At 46.9% G+C, this 19939-nt stretch overlaps 1 protein-coding gene across 1 annotated transcript in view; it reads left to right on the forward strand.

Annotated features, from left to right (window-relative positions):
* col5a3a (collagen, type V, alpha 3a) overlaps positions 1-19939 on the forward strand; it is a 112625-nt gene that overhangs the window by 86878 nt on the left and 5808 nt on the right. Inside the window, exons 47-64 of the mRNA XM_066673875.1 lie at positions 496-549; positions 5672-5725; positions 5903-5956; positions 6061-6168; positions 6688-6741; positions 6864-6917; positions 7006-7059; positions 7153-7206; positions 7315-7422; positions 7582-7635; positions 7768-7821; positions 8561-8668; positions 9646-9699; positions 13513-13548; positions 14335-14388; positions 14492-14819; positions 17113-17225; positions 17317-17385. Coding sequence (XP_066529972.1) covers positions 496-549; positions 5672-5725; positions 5903-5956; positions 6061-6168; positions 6688-6741; positions 6864-6917; positions 7006-7059; positions 7153-7206; positions 7315-7422; positions 7582-7635; positions 7768-7821; positions 8561-8668; positions 9646-9699; positions 13513-13548; positions 14335-14388; positions 14492-14819; positions 17113-17225; positions 17317-17385 — 1464 coding nt within the window. The remainder of the gene's footprint in view (positions 1-495; positions 550-5671; positions 5726-5902; positions 5957-6060; positions 6169-6687; positions 6742-6863; positions 6918-7005; positions 7060-7152; positions 7207-7314; positions 7423-7581; positions 7636-7767; positions 7822-8560; positions 8669-9645; positions 9700-13512; positions 13549-14334; positions 14389-14491; positions 14820-17112; positions 17226-17316; positions 17386-19939) is intronic.

A 19939-nucleotide genomic window follows, 5' to 3' on the forward strand; every position in this document is an offset into this window, starting at 1 on the left:
AGCACTGTGACCGGTAATGAGTGTCAGGTTACTTGTCAGTCATCTCCGATATTTGATGTGAATCATCGGCCCGCTGCCCGGCCCAGGCCTGCGGAAAATCTGGAGTTGGCGGAGACGGCGGCGATGCGCTAACTCAACCCTGCTGGCACGGGGTTTGATTAATGACACAGTGGGGACTTCAGGTTTCACTCTGAGACTGAGAGGGTGAGATGGTTCTCATTAAAACACTCCAGGAGAGAGAGGTTGGTGGTGGTGTGTGTGTGTGTGGGGGGGGGGGTAGTGGGGTTGTTGGGTGGTGGGGTGGAGTAGTGAGGGTGGGCCTGTGATGGCCTGTCACTGCGCTATGATGGACTCTACAGAAAAGCACTAAGAGAAGTGCTGATGATACAGAAGATGGAAAGAGATTGTGACAAGGGGAGAGAGAGAGAGAGAGAGAGAGAGAGAGAGAGAGACGTAACCCAACAGTAAAGAGCTTTCCTCCTCTTGTTTTTTTAGGGCCCTCCTGGACAGCCTGGTCCTCGTGGACCCCCAGGGCCCGTCGGTGGAGAGGTAAGTGTTACATATTTATTAAGAATTGAATATTATCCCACATCAAAAGAATATGGCCGAAGTAGAAGCAGTAGAAGTGGTAGACGTCTGTTTAATTAATCATTCATTCATTCATTCATTGTCTGTAACCCTTATCCAGTTCAGGATCGCGGTGGGTCCAGAGCCTACCTGGAATCATCGGGTGCAAGGCAGGAATACACCCTGGAGGGGGCGCCAGTCCTTCACAGGGCAACACACACACATTCACTCTCACACTCACACCTACGGACACTTTTGAGTCGCCAATCCACCTACCAACGTGTGTTTTTTGGACTGTGGGAGGAAACCGGAGCTAAATTAATCATAATATATTATAATATATATATTATATTAAGGGGCGGCACGGTGGCGCAGCAGGTAGTGTCGCAGTCACACAGCTCCAGGGGCCTGGAGGTTGTGGGTTCGATTCCCGCTCTGGGTGACTGTCTGTGAGGAGTTGGTGTGTTCTCCCCGTGTCCGCGTGGGTTTCCTCCGGGTGCTCCGGTTTCCTCCCACAGTCCAAAAACACACGTTGCAGGTGGATTGGCGACTCGAAAGTGTCCGTGTGTGTGAGTGAATGTGTGTGTGTCTGTGTTGCCCTGTGAAGGACTGGCGTCCCCTCCAGGGTGTATTCCCGCTTTGCGCCCAATGATTCCAGGTAGGCTCTGGACCCCCCGCAACCCTAAATTGGATAAGCGGTTACAGATAATGGATGGATGGATGGATATTATATTAATCATAATATAAACATAGCCTGTATGCGAGTGAGTGAATGATTATGTTCCATGAGGTGCTTTGAAGTTGATAGGCCGGGATCTGACAATGGACCCACATTTTATTACATGTGTTTGGCGCTGGAGCAGGTGAGGTCCAGTTGCTTAAATTTTTTCCCAGTAAATGTCCAAATTTCATAAAGTGTACATAGCATCTTACAGCCTACCCTATGTCCATCGAGTAAATTGATAAACATTTGATGTTCTTTCAACTAAATTTGTTGCATTTTTCAAAGTAAGATACTTTAAACCCTACATAGTAAACATATGGCTCTATTCCGTAATAAATGTCCTATCAAGACTGGCTCTTAAAGTTAAAGAAATGAAGGCTGAATCTTCATAATAAAATGCATAAAAATAACTAATTCCCTTATTTCGGGGCAAGCCATGCTGCCCCCACTCGTATGTACCTCTCGTTCTTTCTAGTGAACAGGCCATGAAGGGTAAACGAAAAATTTCCTCGGCTCAGTTTAGTGAGGTTATTGCCTTTCGTTAACTGGACTAGGTTTGTCACCACCTGAGTAAACAATGCTCCATGGACATCACTTATTATTCATCTTTATTTTATCAAAAATTGGTAATGGATTCCGAGGGTCATCACTCGGTCTGGGTCCTGACTAAAGAGACGGATGTGGCTTGAGTGGATTGAGCGAGGTTGTGCTGGATGTTGTTGGGGAGGAACTATTCACCTCTAGTAGTAGTAGCATTAGTCTCAAAGCTTATGGAGGCACATCACAATTTAAATTTATACAGCGAACACGTCTTGACTGATTGAGTACATCTGAAAAGTGCGTAATTAAGATTAATGGCCAAACCAAAGCATTCCTGTAATGAATGTATTCATCAATCAGTGACTTTGACTCACATCCAAAATTCCGCATGTGTCTAATTGAGATGTTAATTTTCTCCTGTTTAGTCCTAACAGTCTACTTCTTCTTACGCAGCACCTCAGATGAAAATAGTTCTAGGTAGTGACTAGAGAGGAGAGATAAAGAAACTCTGATCAGAAGTTGAGATTTCGACAAAGAGATTTGAGCCCAACATATGAGCCAGACCAAACCTGGTGTATACAGTGGTGACCTGTCTGCTACTGACGGATTCTTCCAACTATAGCAAGCGTCCTAGGGTCAGCATGTCCACCGTGTCCGTCTGCAGGGCAGTGGAGGTCACCCACGGGCCAGCAGAGGAGTTCTGATGAATGGTCAGAGGTGGAAAAATGACAATAGCACTCTCCAGTCTCAGCTGACTCATATTGAGATATACCGTCTCAGTGGCCTCTGATTCAGCACAGACGACACGTCCCGAGCTTTAATGGCCTCTCTTACTGCCCCCACTGGTGGCTATCCATCTTCTGCAGATCAGATAGAGCAGGCTGCATGATGGGAAACTGAAGATTAGTGTGCTGTAAACATACAGACACCTACAGGGAGGTTTATTGGATGGCAAGTGTAGTCTGTGTTGATGCTGACAATTTCACAAGCCGTATTTTACTTTTTCGTTTTTTAAAATAAAGTGTTTATAGCTCATTTTTTGCCCAATTTGCACCCAATCATTCAGCCACGCCCCCTTTCAACATGGTGTTTCCAGTAACTTGATAAAGTATAGGCGCTATGTGTGGGTTAAATGGCTTTATGAAAGATTATACATTTTTAAAACATACAGAGACTCTTAAGGTGGAACTCCTCAGGAGAACACAACATCATCTTGACCCTTCCTCCCTTTGCACACACTTTTTCCCCTCCTATCCCTTCCCCTCGGATCTTTCCTCCTCTCCCTCTCTCTGGCCGACCCTCAGCCGATGTGGAGCGTTGAATAATTAACCGGTAGTAGACTCTGATCCCCGGGCGCGAGTTATATTTACTTGGCTGTGAATGATTAAGGAGTATTAGATTATCATCCCTGAGAGAGAGTTATATTTACCTCTATTAATGGCCGCCTCTCAACACCCCCCCCCACCCCACCGTGTGAATAATTGAAAGCGTGCTGCGCCGAGACGAGGCGAGATGAGACGGACTTGGCCGTGGTTTCGGACACAGCTCTGAGAGAACAGGGCTTTACACACAGTGGGTGTGGAATAGCAGTGGGAGATGAATGATATTTTATCAACATGATAAATTCACTGAACCAGAGCATAGCTGTTTTTTTTATGATTTTTAAGACGTTAAGGTGGGGCTCCCGTGCGATGTCAGTGTCTAGGGTTTCTCAGAAAATCATTGCTTCAAATCCAGTCTCGCAGCAAATTCAAGAGAGTGTTACAGGCCAAAAACTGTTAAATTACAGTGTATAGAGTATAGTACTGAAACTGAACTGTAGGGATATATTTTGTGATTTTCCACTAGCTGTACGTATTTTTACGTTAAAATTCACTGACCTGTAAAAAGGTCGTTGCTACTCCCTGGGCTCAGCACAACAGAAACTGCACTATGTATATTTTGGAAGAGGGTAGGAAACCGTTTTCCATAATATGGGCCCTTTAGTAATAATAATAATATTAATAAATAAAACACCAAACATGTCATAGCCTTTTTACAATGTGTGCGCTATATAACATCATTCAATAGCAATCTTTTGTCCTAAAACACAGTAATTATTGTATTTTAGAAGGTTTACAGTATAAAAGCCGTGCTATCGTTCCAGTTAAATGCAGCAGTTGTGTTTTTATCTGATATTGACGCATACTGTGTTTCACAGAAAATGTCTTGAATATTACGATGTACATTTTTTGTCACGTCCACTGGTGTGGACTGGAGTTGTGTAGTAATAATGTAGTAGCACTGAGCTGGGAGAAGTGTCAGATAACTATAGGCTGATCATGCGTTCAGACAGAGACATGCATGCTCTGTATTTAGAGGCTCTCTGCCTCAGACTCCAGAGACAGCAGCTGGATGAGCACTCGCCTTCGTTTAGCCTCAAGACAGTGGCACAGCACGGCAACGTGAAAAACACCAGCAGCGGCCCTGTCCCCACAGCACAGTCATTACCAAACGTGGACTTCAGAAGGTCACTGTTTGACCCTGTATGTCCTTCTATTGTCTACCAACACGGACAGGATGCAGGTTTCATTATCCCTGAACCTGTTCTGAGGTCTGTATCCTTCTCTTGTCCATGTACAGGGAGAGTAGCTCAAATGATGGGGATTTAAATGATGCCTGACGAAAAGAGAACAGGATATATTTATATATACAGTGGAACCTCTACTTACGAATGCCTATACTAACGAACTTTCCAAGATACGAACCGGGCATTTGAATATTTGAATATTTTTTGCCTCCACCAATGAACCATGTCTCTAGAAACGAACCCTCGAGCTTTTAAGATTAGCAGATTGTAGCTTTAGCAATTTAGCATTAGTGTAAATAGCAGACATCGAAATTCGTGCTAATTTAAGCCGTATCTATGCTTCGTCTCCCCACATTCACCCGCCTACTCTCCGTTATTCCACCCACCCCCCACCTCCCGTCATACAGCCAGTGCCAGTGACTGTATTTTTTTTTTTACTTTTAGTAACGCTACATGTATTTTTTTACTAATTTGAGAGAGTTGTAAACATCAGTGTAAAAAGGAAAAAAATTAATTGCTTTTCCATTATTTTAAATGGGGAAAATTGACTCGAGAAACAAACTTTTCTACTTACGAACTGGGTCACGGAATGGATCAAGTTCGTAGGTAGAGGTTCCACTGTATATACATATGAGTACACAACAAAATAACCAAGAACAGTTTTTAAAATGGTCAATTTTAAGCATCTGATATTAAAAAACATGACATAAGAAAACTTTGTCTATTGTATTTACATAAAATGGAAACTTTACTTGGACAAACTTCCAATTCCACCTTAAATGTTGTAGTAGCATTGTTAGCATGTTGTAGTTTCTTTACTCGGACTGCTTCCCCCACGACCTGGACTCGGATAAGCGGTGGAAAATGGATGGATGGATGGATGTTGTAGTAGCTTTAGGTGCTAGAATGTAATGACCTCACAATTTAAGGTAGAATTGGAAATGAGTTGCTATGGTCACACGTTTTGAAGTGTGTCTCTGTAACATATCGAATTTAAAGGGCCATGTCGCCCTAACACTTCACCCTACCCCTCTGTCTCAGCAAGTACTGAGACGCCCTATCCCTAGATAAAACATAAGTGGTAGGGGCAAGCCGTAAAATGGGATTCACCCTAAGACATGGGTAGGGTCACTGTTGACCTGAATTGGCTTTTTTGGTTATGGATTGAATACACTGTATATTTTGTAGTGACAGCTGTAACAGTGAAGAACTCTTAAATGTAAATAATTTTGTGTCTTGTTTGTGTCCATGTGGTCTCCCTGTGTCTGTAGGGTGCTCAGGGTCCGCTTGGTGGAGTTGGTCAGCCTGGTTTAGTAGGAGAGAAGGTAGGTTCTGAAAGTGCATATATGTGTGGTAGTTAAGGGCGTTAGTTAAGTACTACATGTTCTGTAATGGTCAGTGTACATTTGCGTGCATGTAACCTCTGCTCTCTCTCTCTCTCTCTCTCTCTCTCTCTCTCTCTCTCACTCTTTGTCTCACTCCTTCTGTCATTATGCATCAAGGGTGAAGATGGAGAAGCAGGGAATCCAGGAAACGTGGGTGTACATGGACCCCCTGTGAGTTAAACTGCATGACACAAGGTCACGGGAGTAAACTCAGTGAATATAAACTGTTAGCATTATTAAACTCTGTTTACCATTTCACTGACACGGCTTCATAGGGGAATAAAGGAGACGCTGGGGAAAAAGGGGACACCGGATTTCCAGGGCCTGCAGGACCCCCGGGACTCCGAGGCCAATCTGGAGAGGACGGACCTAAAGGAAACCCAGTGAGTGTGCTCTGATTTGACAGCATTTGTGTTAGATTCTTTTCTCCTAAACCTAAAGTCAACTGTATATTTTAATCTCTGTGGGTGTATATTGTACCTCTTAAAATAGTAAGTCTACAGGAGAAGGATCAACCTTGTTAACTTTCAGTGGATGTCAATGTAAAAAGATTTTATTCCAAAGTAATTTCACTCTGCAGCTTTAGGGGGAGCTCAGGAGCAAAACTACTAAATCTTACCTAGAGTTCCTTTAAGCGCGGCTACTTCCGTATTTACAGGGTTAGCTGTGGCTCTCATCTATCGCCACGATTGTCTAAAACATATCGCTCCATAATCAGTGTTGTTTATTCCCATTACTTTATTGGAAACTGATCAGAGATCAGGATGGAATTGTCCCGCCATTCAGGTCCCTTTGAGCCAAACTTCAAAAAGAGAGCAGTTTCACACTGAAATGGGGAAGAAATCAATGAAGCTTTAAGTGTGTGTGTGTGTGTGATCTGATTCCTGAACTATCCCCCATAGGGCCCCATTGGATTCCCTGGAGACACAGGACCGCCTGGAGAGCCAGGCCCAAATGTGAGTGCCCCAAATGCCAGCTACTGTCACTGATTAACGATGCAATTTTCAGTGCTGCTTGTTTTCGTTTGTAGCTGTTCAATTGTGGATATTTCATATGCCTCTATAACTGTCCCATAAAGGGTATTGATGGTGGTCCAGGAGCAAAGGGAGATAATGGAGAGGCTGGGAAAGCTGTAAGTATTGGACGAGCTGTTCTGATTTATATTCATATAAATGATGAAGTAAACATGGCAGAGCCATTACCAACTGCTGTTTCTACAGGGACCACCGGGGGCTTCTGGGGAACCTGGTCCTCCAGGATCACCAGGAAGGAGGGTGGGTTGATTTTACTGTTTTTTAATCTCTCCGGTTATTCTACATTTGCAGAAAACCGTGCTCATCGTCTTTGTTTTGCTCTAATCCCGACAGGGTCATGTGGGGCCTGAGGGGAGAGAAGGGAAACAGGGGAAAAAGGGACTGAAGGTGGGTTTCTCTGGAGGGTACAAGCCCCCCGTCATTAGGCTGTGGAAGACGTGGACTGCATCTTAAAGCAGAGTCTTGTAACAAATGCCTCACCGTTCATTTCCCCAGGGTGTTCCCGGTACAGAGGGTCCGCCTGGAAAGACAGGGCCAGTGGGACCCCAAGGACATCCTGGAAACCCTGGTCCAGAGGGTCTGCGTGGCATCCCAGGCCTTGCAGTGAGTCATCTTTCACACACACACATACACATAGTGTACAATAATACAACCGTTACATCTGATATCAAACAACATGCAGACAAACCCAAACACTGCGGCTAGACCTCCCCACTAATCAATCTGTCTTTGGTTAATCAATCCCTCCCACACCCTCTCTAGGGAGAACAGGGCTTAAATGGACCTCCCGGACAGACCGGACCTCCCGGGCCAATGGTAAGAGCCTCGGCCTTGCTCTTATCGATCCAGCGCCATATCAAATGGAGCTCCTGATTGATTTGGCTTGTGATGAATGCAGGCTCTCTGTGGAACTGCACCTCCTCTTTAACCTTCTTTTCGCTTCTGCAGGGCCCTTCTGGACTGCCAGGTCTGAAAGGAGACTCAGGGCAGAAGGGGGACAAGGTGAGAGAAGCATGAAGTTAAATAATCTACATCAGTCCATTCGGAATGTCCCTAATGCTCAAGTTCAAGTTGTTTTTTTCACCCTCACACCCCTTGATCCAAGATATTAAATCACGTGTTCAGTGCCTGTGCACATTAAAGTGGAGCCCACCAACCCACACACTGTGAAACAACACCACACAGTCGTTTTCTTATAAGAGGACTGAGTAAAATGTGAAAAAATGAGAATAAAGAGAACCAAGCCAAAACCGCTAAAAACCAGCTCGCTTCTCACTGCTGTGCACTCAGGGTCGGGGGGAACAGCGAGCGGATCGTTATCATTTAAAGGAACAGGTGCTCAAACTGAACTGGGCTGTTTAGACAGGGGAAGAATGCTGCTGTGGTGTTTGATCCTTGTGGTATTTTGACCAAAGCAGGTCACAGATGTTTCATTTACAACTGCGTTCCACTTTTCCCTTTAATTTTAAACCATGCCCCAATCCAACAGCAGTACACAGTGTACTTCAACTACATTAAAGTAAAACCAATCCATGTCAGCAAACATTGAACAAAGCCATCGATGTCTTTAAACCCTGCTGTATGTAAATATATGTGTGTACCTACTATTGACTTATTATTTAGTTTGACTGACACTCGGCCAACAAAGGCTCAAAAAAGTACAGCCAATCAGAACAGAGCTTAATTGCATGTATCAGTTTTAAAGACTATTCTGTTTGTGTGTGTGTGTGTGTGTCGCCAGGGTCATGGAGGACTCATTGGACTCATTGGACCCCCGGGAGACATGGGAGAGAAAGGAGACAGAGGCTTGCCTGGAAATCAGGGAACACAAGGTCCCAAAGGCGAAATAGTGCGTAATAACAATAAAAATAATGATGATATTGAAATGTATTAATACACTATGTTTTGAACTTTTTAAATACTTTTTTTTTCAAATAAGAACAGGTTCATTTGACTGAAAATAACAGTCTTAAAGTGCTTTTTCAAAGACTAAAGGAGGATATCTTCTGTACGCTGTAGAAAGAAAAAGCCTCTGCAGCTTGTATATTTCCCTCTTGGAACAGAGAGTATTTTCTCTATCGGATGTTCCTCAGAGATCCTTCATTCACTTCCACTCTCAGAAACATAAGCAGGTGCATCCTGAGCAGGTCCATCAATAAAAGTCCATTAGCGTCCAGCAGACTGCTGTTAGAAGCACTGAGTAATACTGACCACAGCACTGTAGCATTTTACCGTCCTATGCAAAAGTTTAGGTACACCTGGTCAAATGACGTATTGATTCTCTCAGTGGAAATAAATAACCGCTACCGAGAACACGCTTCCCATCGTTCTTGTGTTCAGCCTGCACTCACATGACCAGGCTGAAGTGACACAGGTCTGATTTGTTTCATTTGTGGACCTAGATCGGATCCGTTTGTATACATAAGTGACACAAATGTGAGTGGTCTGATCCTCGGCCGTTACTAATAAGTGGTAGAAAAGAGGCCATGCAGGGGAGAGCTGAGTGTAAATGGATCAGTGTTGAACATATTTCAGTGCTTGAGTGTAGAAGGCGTGATTTAAGGACCTACTTTGTGCACTGCACAAGGCCGAGGGACCCATTTGGGACGGAGATCCATAAACGGATGTATGTATATATGCGTGCACTTCAGGAAAAGATACAGACAGATGCAGGTCATTTACAATTATGAATGTAAACGGTCAAGTCTGATCTGATCTGAGATCAGTACCGATTAATGAGGCTGTACTTTTTGACACAAATGACACAAAACACACAGTTTGACCAGACTGTAACGAGTGCTTTATATTATGTCCATTTCTTCACAGGGTGTTGTTGGCCCTCCTGGTCCTACTGGCCCTCCTGGATCTCCAGGACTCTCTGTGAGTACTGAGTCTCTGTGTCATCACACTATCACACCACACATTTAAGTTAAAATCTGGAAACTTTCAAAAAGGGGGCGACACAGTGGTGCAGCAGGTAGTATCTCAGTCAAACAGCTTCAGGGACACAGTGACTGTGTGTGAGGAGTGTGGTGTGTTCTCCCTGTGTTTGCGTGGGTTTCCTCCGGGTGACTGTCTGTGAGGAGTGTGGTGTGTTCTCCCTGTGTCTGCATGGGTTTCCTCCTGGTGACTGTCTGTGAGGAGTGTGGTGTGTTCTCCCTGTGTCTGCGTAGGTTTCCTCCGAGTGACTGTCTGTGAGGAGTGTGGTGTGTTCTCCCTGTGTCTGTGTGGGTTTCCTCCGGGTGACTGTCTGTGAGGAGTGTGGTGTGTTCTCCCTGTGTCTGTGTGGGTTTCCTCCGGGTGACTGTCTGTGAGGAGTGTGGTGTGTTCTCCCTGTGTCTGTGTGGGTTTCCTCCGGGTGACTGTCTGTGAGGAATGTGGTGTGTTCTCCCTGTGTCTGTGTGGGTTTCCTCTGGGTGACTGTCTGTGAGGAGTGTGGTGTGTTCTCCCTGTGTCTGCGTGGGTTTCCTCCAGGTGACTGTCTGTGAGGAGTGTGGTGTGTTCTCCCTGTGTCTGTGTGGGTTTCCTCTGAGTGACTGTCTGTGAGGAGTGTGGTGTGTTCTCCCTGTGTCTGCGTGGGTTTCCTCCGGGTGACTGTCTGTGAGGAGTGTGGTGTGTTCTCCCTGTGTCTGCGTGGGTTTCCTCCAGGTGACTGTCTGTGAGGAGTGTGGTGTGTTCTCCCTGTGTCTGTGTGGGTTTCCTCCGGGTGACTGTCTGTTAGGAGTGTGGTGTGTTCTCCCTGTGTCTACGTGGGTTTCCTCCGGGTGACTGTCTGTGAGGAGTGTGGTGTGTTCTCCCTGTGTCTGCATGGGTTTCCTCCTGGTGACTGTCTGTGAGGAGTGTGGTGTGTTCTCCCTGTGTCTGCGTAGGTTTCCTCCGAGTGACTGTCTGTGAGGAGTGTGGTGTGTTCTCCCTGTGTCTGTGTGGGTTTCCTCCGGGTGACTGTCTGTGAGGAGTGTGGTGTGTTCTCCCTGTGTCTGTGTGGGTTTCCTCCGGGTGACTGTCTTTGAGGAATGTGGTGTGTTCTCCCTGTGTCTGTGTGGGTTTCCTCTGGGTGACTGTCTGTGAGGAGTGTGGTGTGTTCTCCCTGTGTCTGCGTGGGTTTCCTCCAGGTGACTGTCTGTGAGGAGTGTGGTGTGTTCTCCCTGTGTCTGTGTGGGTTTCCTCTGAGTGACTGTCTGTGAGGAGTGTGGTGTGTTCTCCCTGTGTCTGCGTGGGTTTCCTCCGGGTGACTGTCTGTGAGGAGTGTGGTGTGTTCTCCCTGTGTCTGCGTGGGTTTCCTCCAGGTGACTGTCTGTGAGGAGTGTGGTGTGTTCTCCCTGTGTCTGTGTGGGTTTCCTCCGGGTGACTGTCTGTTAGGAGTGTGGTGTGTTCTCCCTGTGTCTACGTGGGTTTCCTCCGGGTGACTGTCTGTGAGGAGTGTGGTGTGTTCTCCCTGTGTCTGCATGGGTTTCCTCCTGGTGACTGTCTGTGAGGAGTGTGGTGTGTTCTCCCTGTGTCTGTGTGGGTTTCCTCCGGGTGACTGTCTGTGAGGAGTGTGGTGTGTTCTCCCTGTGTCTGTGTGGGTTTCCTCCGGGTGACTGTCTGTGAGGAGTGTGGTGTGTTCTCCCTGTGTCTGTGTGGGTTTCCTCTGGGTGACTGTCTGTGAGGAGTGTGGTGTGTTCTCCCTGTGTCTGCGTGGGTTTCCTCCAGGTGACTGTCTGTGAGGAGTGTGGTGTGTTCTCCCTGTGTCTGTGTGGGTTTCCTCTGAGTGACTGTCTGTGAGGAGTGTGGTGTGTTCTCCCTGTGTCTGCGTGGGTTTCCTCCGGGTGACTGTCTGTGAGGAGTGTGGTGTGTTCTCCCTGTGTCTGCGTGGGTTTCCTCCAGGTGACTGTCTGTGAGGAGTGTGGTGTGTTCTCCCTGTGTCTGTGTGGGTTTCCTCCGGGTGACTGTCTGTTAGGAGTGTGGTGTGTTCTCCCTGTGTCTGCGTGGGTTTCCTCCGGGTGACTGTCTGTGAGGAGTGTGGTGTGTTCTCCCTGTGTCTGCATGGGTTTCCTCCTGGTGACTGTCTGTGAGGAGTGTGGTGTGTTCTCCCTGTGTCTGCGTGGGTTTCCTCCAGGTGACTGTCTGTGAGGAGTGTGGTGTGTTCTCCCTGTGTCTGTGTGGGTTTCCTCCGGGTGACTGTCTGTTAGGAGTGTGGTGTGTTCTCCCTGTGTCTACGTGGGTTTCCTCCGGGTGACTGTCTGTGAGGAGTGTGGTGTGTTCTCCCTGTGTCTGCATGGGTTTCCTCCTGGTGACTGTCTGTGAGGAGTGTGGTGTGTTCTCCCTGTGTCTGTGTGGGTTTCCTCCGGGTGACTGTCTGTGAGGAGTGTGGTGTGTTCTCCCTGTGTCTGTGTGGGTTTCCTCCGGGTGACTGTCTGTGAGGAGTGTGGTGTGTTCTCCCTGTGTCTGTGCGGGTTTCCTCTGGGTGACTGTCTGTGAGGAGTGTGGTGTGTTCTCCCTGTGTCTGCGTGGGTTTCCTCCAGGTGACTGTCTTTGAGGAGTGTGGTGTGTTCTCCCTGTGTCTGTGTGGGTTTCCTCTGAGTGACTGTCTGTGAGGAGTGTGGTGTGTTCTCCCTGTGTCTGCGTGGGTTTCCTCCGGGTGACTGTCTGTGAGGAGTGTGGTGTGTTCTCCCTGTGTCTGCGTGGGTTTCCTCCAGGTGACTGTCTGTGAGGAGTGTGGTGTGTTCTCCCTGTGTCTGTGTGGGTTTCCTCCGGGTGACTGTCTGTTAGGAGTGTGGTGTGTTCTCCCTGTGTCTGCGTGGGTTTCCTCCGGGTGACTGTCTGTGAGGAGTGTGGTGTGTTCTCCCTGTGTCTGCATGGGTTTCCTCCTGGTGACTGTCTGTGAGGACAGTGTGTTCTCTCTGAAGGTGTGTGTGTGTGTGTGTGTGTGAGTGTGTGAGTGTATGTGTCGCCCTGTAAAGGACTGGTGCTTCTTCCAGGGTGTGTTCCTGCCAGTAATTCCGGGCAGGCTTCGGACCCACCGCGACCCTGAACTGGATAAGGGTCAGACAATGAATGAATGAATGAACTTACACATTAGGTTAACATCCAAAACATTTCTGCTCGTCTCGTAATGTTTGGATTGTGGACGTTCTACAAGCCACTGCATCTAATTCCAGTTTCCAAAATGTGTAGCGCACCCTGCTGTAGCCTCCTGGTATTTCACCCATCCCCAGTCTCTCTCCAGCACTCCCAGGTTATTCACTTATTGTGTGTGTTCTGAACATGTTCACAGTTTTTCTTGTCATTATTCCCTGAACAATACATTGTAGCAACTCTGTACCTCATTTCCCTTGTATCAGAACTGATGCGTGATCTAGAGACGATTAAATGTACACAGGAGTAAACAAATGTGTAAATTACGTTGTATATAAGTGTCTATGGCATATTTGTGGTGTTCGTTGTGGGGGATTGGAGGGGGGGTCTTGGATCGTGAGTGGAGACCTTGTAGTAATCGAGTTACTGTACAATACGCTTCACATCGAAACTCTCTGAACTCTGTTTACATCCCAGTGAAATGATCCTGGACATTTGCAAAAATATAGGAATACTCCATTAAAAACTGCAAAACAAATGGAGATATGTGGTTCTCTAATGCTTTATTGCTATTGTTTGGTGTTTTGTGATGCATTATGCCTGGCTTGTTATTCATCTCTCTCTCTCTCCCAACAGGGTGCAATGGGAGATAAGGGATCTAAGGGAGATGAGGTTTGCACTGTTTTTTCTGTGATCTCCTTATTTTCATTCCTGTCCTCACACCCTCAGACACATACAGTGTAGCCCAAAGTCTTCAGTCTTTCTCTCTCTGTCTCTCTCTCTCCTCACACATTCTCTTTCTGCTGCTGCAGCTGTTATTCACTTAGCTGTTCTCTCTCATCTCTACCCTCTCGTTCTCCACCTCTCTCTATAAAAAAGCCCTTTCTTTTTCTCTCTCTCTCCCTCACACTCTTGCTCTCTTTGCTCTTCATTGTTTTTCTGCTGCTCTCGTACTGCTGACATTCCCTAGTCTCTCTCTCTCTCTCACATTGTCTCTCATTCTTTTTCTGCTGCTCTCACTATTATTGCTTTAGTCTCTCTCTCTCTCTCTCTCTCTCTCTCTCTCTCTCTCATTTATGCTCCCTCAGGTCCTCTTTCTATATCTCTTTGCTCTGATTCATGCAGCAGCTGCACTATATGATGTGTGTGTGTGTGTGTGTGTGTGTAAGGTGGTGGTGGTGGGGTGGTATGGGGGGTTGTTTCAGGCTGTGTTGTTGTTGTAGTGTGTTTTTTGGAGCTGCTGGGTTGTGATATGAAACCTGTGAGAGAGGCAGCTGCTGAGGCTCAGAGCAGTTCTGCTGCTCTTTGCGGGATAATCCCACGCAGCCAATGGCAGGCTGATTTGGACGAGGGTGGGGGTTCAGGGGAGTTATGTACGTGTGTCTGGAGAGTGCAGAGATGCTCACTGTACACCTATAACTGAGACACATTTCTCCTCCTCTCTCTCTCTTCACCAAGGGAGCGGTCGGCCCCAGAGGAGACACGGGACCCATCGGCCCCCCCGGACCCCCTGTAAGTCCACACTCTCAGAGGAAATCGGGACCAGATGTGAACGGTGAATTAATACAGAAAGCAGTGATTTGTAACGTCTCTCCATCCCCTTGTGTCCCTCCAGGGCCCCCCAGCCTCCATGATCGAGCCTCTGCCCATCCGTGAGGGCCGCAGGAAGCGCAGGAGAAACTCTGACCGCGCGAGAGGAGGTAGGGCCAGAGCAGCCGCCGTGGAGGAGGAGGAGGAGCAGGAGGAAGAGCATCAGCTGAACTTTGAGGACTACATGCAGGCCGACGCCCCACTGGAAGACGCAGAGGGCATGGAGGAGGTGTTCGCCTCTCTCAACTCCATGAAGACGGAGGTGGAGCTGATGAGAAAGCCCCTGGGCACCTTCGAGAGCCCCGCACGCACCTGCAAAGAGCTGCAGATGGGTCACCCTGAATATAAAGATGGTAGGATTCATATCTATCTTTGAGTTTTGTTCTGAGTTTTAAGCTACTTTGGTCAAAACATCAAAAGGATCAAACTACAAAGCAGCATTCTCATTCATTCATGATCTGTAAGCGCTTATCCAGTTCAGGGTCGAAGTGGGTCCAGAGCCTACCTGGAATCCTTGGGCGCAAGGCGGGAATACCCCCTGGAGGGGGCACCAGTCCTTCACAGGGCAACACAGACACACACTCATTTACTCACACACTCACACCTACGGACACTTTTGAGTCGCCAATCCACCTACCAGAGTGTGCTTTTGGACTGTGGGAGGAAACCGGAGCCCCCGGAGGAAACCCATGCAGACACAGGGAGAACACACCACACTCCTCACAGACAGTCACCCGGAGGAAACCCACGCAGACACAGGGAGCACACTACACTCCTCACAGACAGTCACCCAGAGGAAACCCACACAGACACAGGGAGAACACACCACACTCCTCACAGACAGTCACCCGGAAGAAACCCACGCAGACACAGGGAGAACACACCACACTCCTCACAGACAGTCACCCGGAGGAAACCCACACAAACACAGGGAGAACACACCAACTCCTCACAGAGCAACATTCTCTCCCTTTCTAAACTGCCCTACTCAGAACGCCCACTTTCAACACTTGTTCCTTTAAATGATAATGAGCCGCCCGCTGTTCGCCCCGACCCCGAGTGCACAGCAGTGAGGTTTTTAGCCGTTTACACTCTGTTCTCTTTCTACTCCGTTTTTCCTGTCATTTTTGCTCTATCTAACCTCGTCTTTGCGCTCTCACGTAAACATGGGTCTGGCGCTGTGATTGGCTCTAGATCACCACTATTGTGTGCACATGCACTGAACAAGTGGTTATTTTTCATAATATGTCCCCTTTCCTAATTACTTGTAGATTGTAATGGAATAGTCAAAATGGTGCAGGGTGCACAGTATTCCCTCGCTTAAGGGCAAGGCTGCCCTCCTCCAGGTTGGAGTTTCCCCCTTGTCAGGAGTTCCCACCCTTCAGGTTTCTGAGCTCCATGAATTCCTCAGGGTGCGGAGGTGTGCATCTCCGGTAGCACACACACACACCATGATATTCCCTTGACACCATGACTAAGTAGCAATAGTAGAAAACCGGTGATTCAGGGTGTAAAGAAAGAAAAAACAGTGTGGGGCCCAGGAAGGCTCTCTGACATAAATTATTGATCGGCTGTACACTCACAGCACAGTCTTCTGAAGCCCAGCACGGGTGTAAACAAAGAAACAGGAGCAGGAAACAGGCTAAGTAATGAACCCTTGGCTGTTTGCTGATAAACACTAACAGGAAATCAGTAGCATGTGCTGCTGAGACGGAGGGAGCTCTGATCTAACGACCGTACGCTCATTTATAATTCAGTACATAGATTGCACTGTGAGTGAATCGAGTTCTTTATGCCAAATATTAAGGCGCCTTGACTGTGTAGTGGATCAGCTGTAACATTATGACCACCTCCCTATCCATTCTCTCAGCTCCACCGAGAGACCACACACGAGCCCTTTGTAGTTCTACACATACAGACTGTAGTTCTTCCATCGCTCTGCATACTTTGTATGCCCCTTCAATAGTCAGGACCCCCACAGAACCACCACAGATCAGTTATGTTTCAGGATTTGTATCATTCTCAGCGCTGAAGTGACACTGACGTGGTGGCGGATCAGACACAGCAGTGCTCCTGGATTTATTAACCCATCGGTGTCAATGGTGAACTGAGAATAGTCCACCGACCAAAAACATCCAGCCGAGAGCGTCCTGTGTCATTGATGGATGAATATAAACTGCGCAGCGACAGATCAGAACTACTCTCTGGGACTTTGCATCTACAAGGTGGACCGATAAGGGAGGAGTGACAATGAGTGGTGACAGTGTTTAAAAACTCTAGCAGCACTGCTGTGTCTGATCCACTCACACCAGCGCAACACACACTAACCCACCACCATGTCAATGTCACTGAACATGATCCACCACCCACAAAAGACGGTATTGATTGACCATTAAAGGATTAGAGGGTGAAAGGGGCAAACAAAGTATGCACAGCAACGGGTGGACTACTTGTATGGCCATTAGAGCTGAGAGAATGGACAATTAGTGTAGAAACAAGGAGGTGGTTATAATGTGGCATATGATTGGTGTATACTACAATTAGAAGAGCTATTGGGGAACACTTTGTTCGCCTCCATCTGTCACAGTCTGGATTAGTGTGTTTCTAAATTGTGTTTAACCCCCCACCCCCTCCACCCCCTTCCAGGTGAATATTGGATCGATCCGAACCAGGGCTGCCACAAGGACTCTATCAAAGTGTTCTGCAACTTCACCGCAGAGGGGGAGACCTGCCTGCACCCGGATAAACGAATCGAAGCGGTGAGTCCCACAAGCACGCTCACGTACATCGTCCAGCCTGGAAGAGCTGCTGGAAAACACGTCTGATCTGTCTCTCCTCTTCTCAATCCAGGTAAAGCCAGCCGCCTGGAACAAAGAGAAGCCGGGCACTTGGTACAGCCACTACAGAAGAGGCAGACAGGTAGAGTTTTCCATCAAATCCCCCATTTCAAGACATCTGGCGACCGCTGGGGGACTTTTGTTTTGACGTGCCGACGGTTTACTGTAGTCTTTTATAGTGGATGAATACAGCAGAGCTTTTCCTTAACGTCATGTCCAGGGCTAATCGAGGTGGCCACAGCAATCAATTTAACAAGACCACCTTTTATTTATTTCATTTGAAGTCAAACTATTCATTCGTTCAATCAGCAGACACTACATGTCCAAAAGTTTGTAGACACCAGGGAATTGCACATGAGCCAAACCTCACCGTGCTCAGTGCCAATCGTGGGCTACACTCAAATAAAAAACGTCCGGGATTTCACACGGATTCCACGTCAGGGTTTGCGTCTACAACCTACAAAGGTCCCGCCTTCTCTCTGCCGCTATTGGTCTACGTGGAAACCAGCAGAGTGATGTTTGTGATCCAAAACGAATCAGCTGAGATTCACACCGGACCTCACTAATGCTCTTGGGGTTAACTGGGGTTACTGCAGTGTTCAAATATCTTGGTTAAAGCCTTCCCTGAAGAGTAGGTGGCAAACTATCTATTAAACCCCTGGATTTCAGAAGGAGGAGTGTTGGAGGAGCAGGTGTCTACAGATGTTTGGATGCGGCGTGCACTGGGTCGATTAGGTTTGTGGCGTTCAGAGTGTTTATACGAAGTTCTGAGGGAATATAGAGAAAACAGCAGATCGACTCCATCATCAGTTTTGTCGGAATTGCTAAACGATTCTGAGCAACAAACAAGACTGTGGGCTCAAAGACATTAGTCCTACATTCTACAGCCCAGAGACTCTTACATGCGCAGAAATCTGGAGAGTTCAGAGTTATAGTCAGAACTTACAGAAAGCTGTGAAGAGTCTCTACGAATCGATTCTTTGAACATCTGGGAGTCACTTGTATCAGCTGTTGGCCAGTGATTCATTTACATTTTCATTTACATTTATGCATTTGGCAGACACTTTTATCCAAAGCGACTTACAAAAGAGGATCTAACATTCAAACTACAGCACAAATTATACAAAATACCTTACATTGAGTGCAATATGCAGGAAGTAATAAGTGCATTAAAGAAAGACTTTCAGGGCAAGAGATACTCTCTGAAGAGCTGGGTTTTCAATGATTTCTTGAATGCAGAGAGGGTTTCTGTTGCTCTGATAGTGCTTGGAAGCTCGTTCCACCAGCGTGGTACCAGAGATGAGAATAGCCTTGACTGACCTGTACGGGGGGTTGGTCGTGTTAGTTGGCGCTCCTTTGAGGAACGGAGAGGGTGGGCGCTAACATATGGTTTCATAGAGTCGGCTCAGTCTCGACTTTGAACCAAAAATGTTCATTTTAAATAAATGCTATTGTTTCTAAAAGAGGGCGGCACGGTGGTGCAGCATGTAGCTCCAGGGGCCTGGAGGTTGTGGGTTTGATTCCCGCTCCGAGTGACTGCCTGTGAGGAGTTGGTGTGTTCTCCCCGTGTCCGCGTGGGTTTCCTCCGGGTGCTCCGGTTTCCTCCCACAGTCCAAAAACACACGTTGGTAGGTGGATTGGAGACTCAAAAGTGTCCGTAGGTGTGAGTGTGTGAGTGAATGTGAGTGTGTGTGTCTGTGTTGCCCTGTGAAGGACTGGCGCCCCCTCCAGGGTGTGTTTCCGCCTTGCGCCCAATGATTCCAGGTAGGCTCTGGACCCACTGCGACCCTGAATTGGATAAGGGTTACAGATAACGAACGAATGAATGTTTCTAAAAGTTACACCTCTAAAAAAAGGAAAACCTTTAAAAATACACAAATAAAATTAGCCTCCTTTTATTTAATGAACTAAAACTAACAATAATCAAATGACTCTCAAACATTGTGATTTCTGACCTCATGCTTTCAGTGTTCTTCTGGTTGCAGTTCTCCTACAGAGATCTAACAGATATATTCAGAACTTACAGAACACATCTTTTCTATTCAGGCATAAAGACAATGGTAATCATTTCTTCGCAGGATTGATACGGCATTGAAATGGATGTGAAAATGAAATGAAAATGTAATATCTGCACATTTACACATCGGTGTCAGAACAAGACGAACCTCCGACGGAAGCACATTTAACAACATGGGCGTAAACAAACAAAGCAAAGGACAAAACAGAGTGCACCTCATGAGTTCTGAATAATTAAATGTGGTGCCTCTAATTTGTTTAGCCACTGCAAGTTATTGTCTGCATTCAGAAATCTTTCATATTCTTTATTCTCATTCGGAATGGACCCATACAGCACCGCTGAGGAATGAGCCTGCTGCTGGATATGGCACCGTGGAGACAGACCTCCTCATAACGATGCGATTTGATTATTATTACAATTATATATTAATAGATCTTTAGCTCTTTATTAGAAAACTATTTAACACGTGATGCATAATTGAGGGAGGGAAAGAGACAAAGAGACGTTTGCGGGGGCGGGGGATTAATGCGGAGGGGAGTAATTGGCAGCCCGTGGATGTGAAATGAAAGAAATAAATAATGAATGTGGCCTTGAAGGAGGAATTAGCATGTGGCTCTGT

The sequence above is a fragment of the Hoplias malabaricus genome, chromosome 6 (assembly GCF_029633855.1).
Source record: "Hoplias malabaricus isolate fHopMal1 chromosome 6, fHopMal1.hap1, whole genome shotgun sequence".
NCBI lineage: Eukaryota > Metazoa > Chordata > Actinopteri > Characiformes > Erythrinidae > Hoplias > Hoplias malabaricus.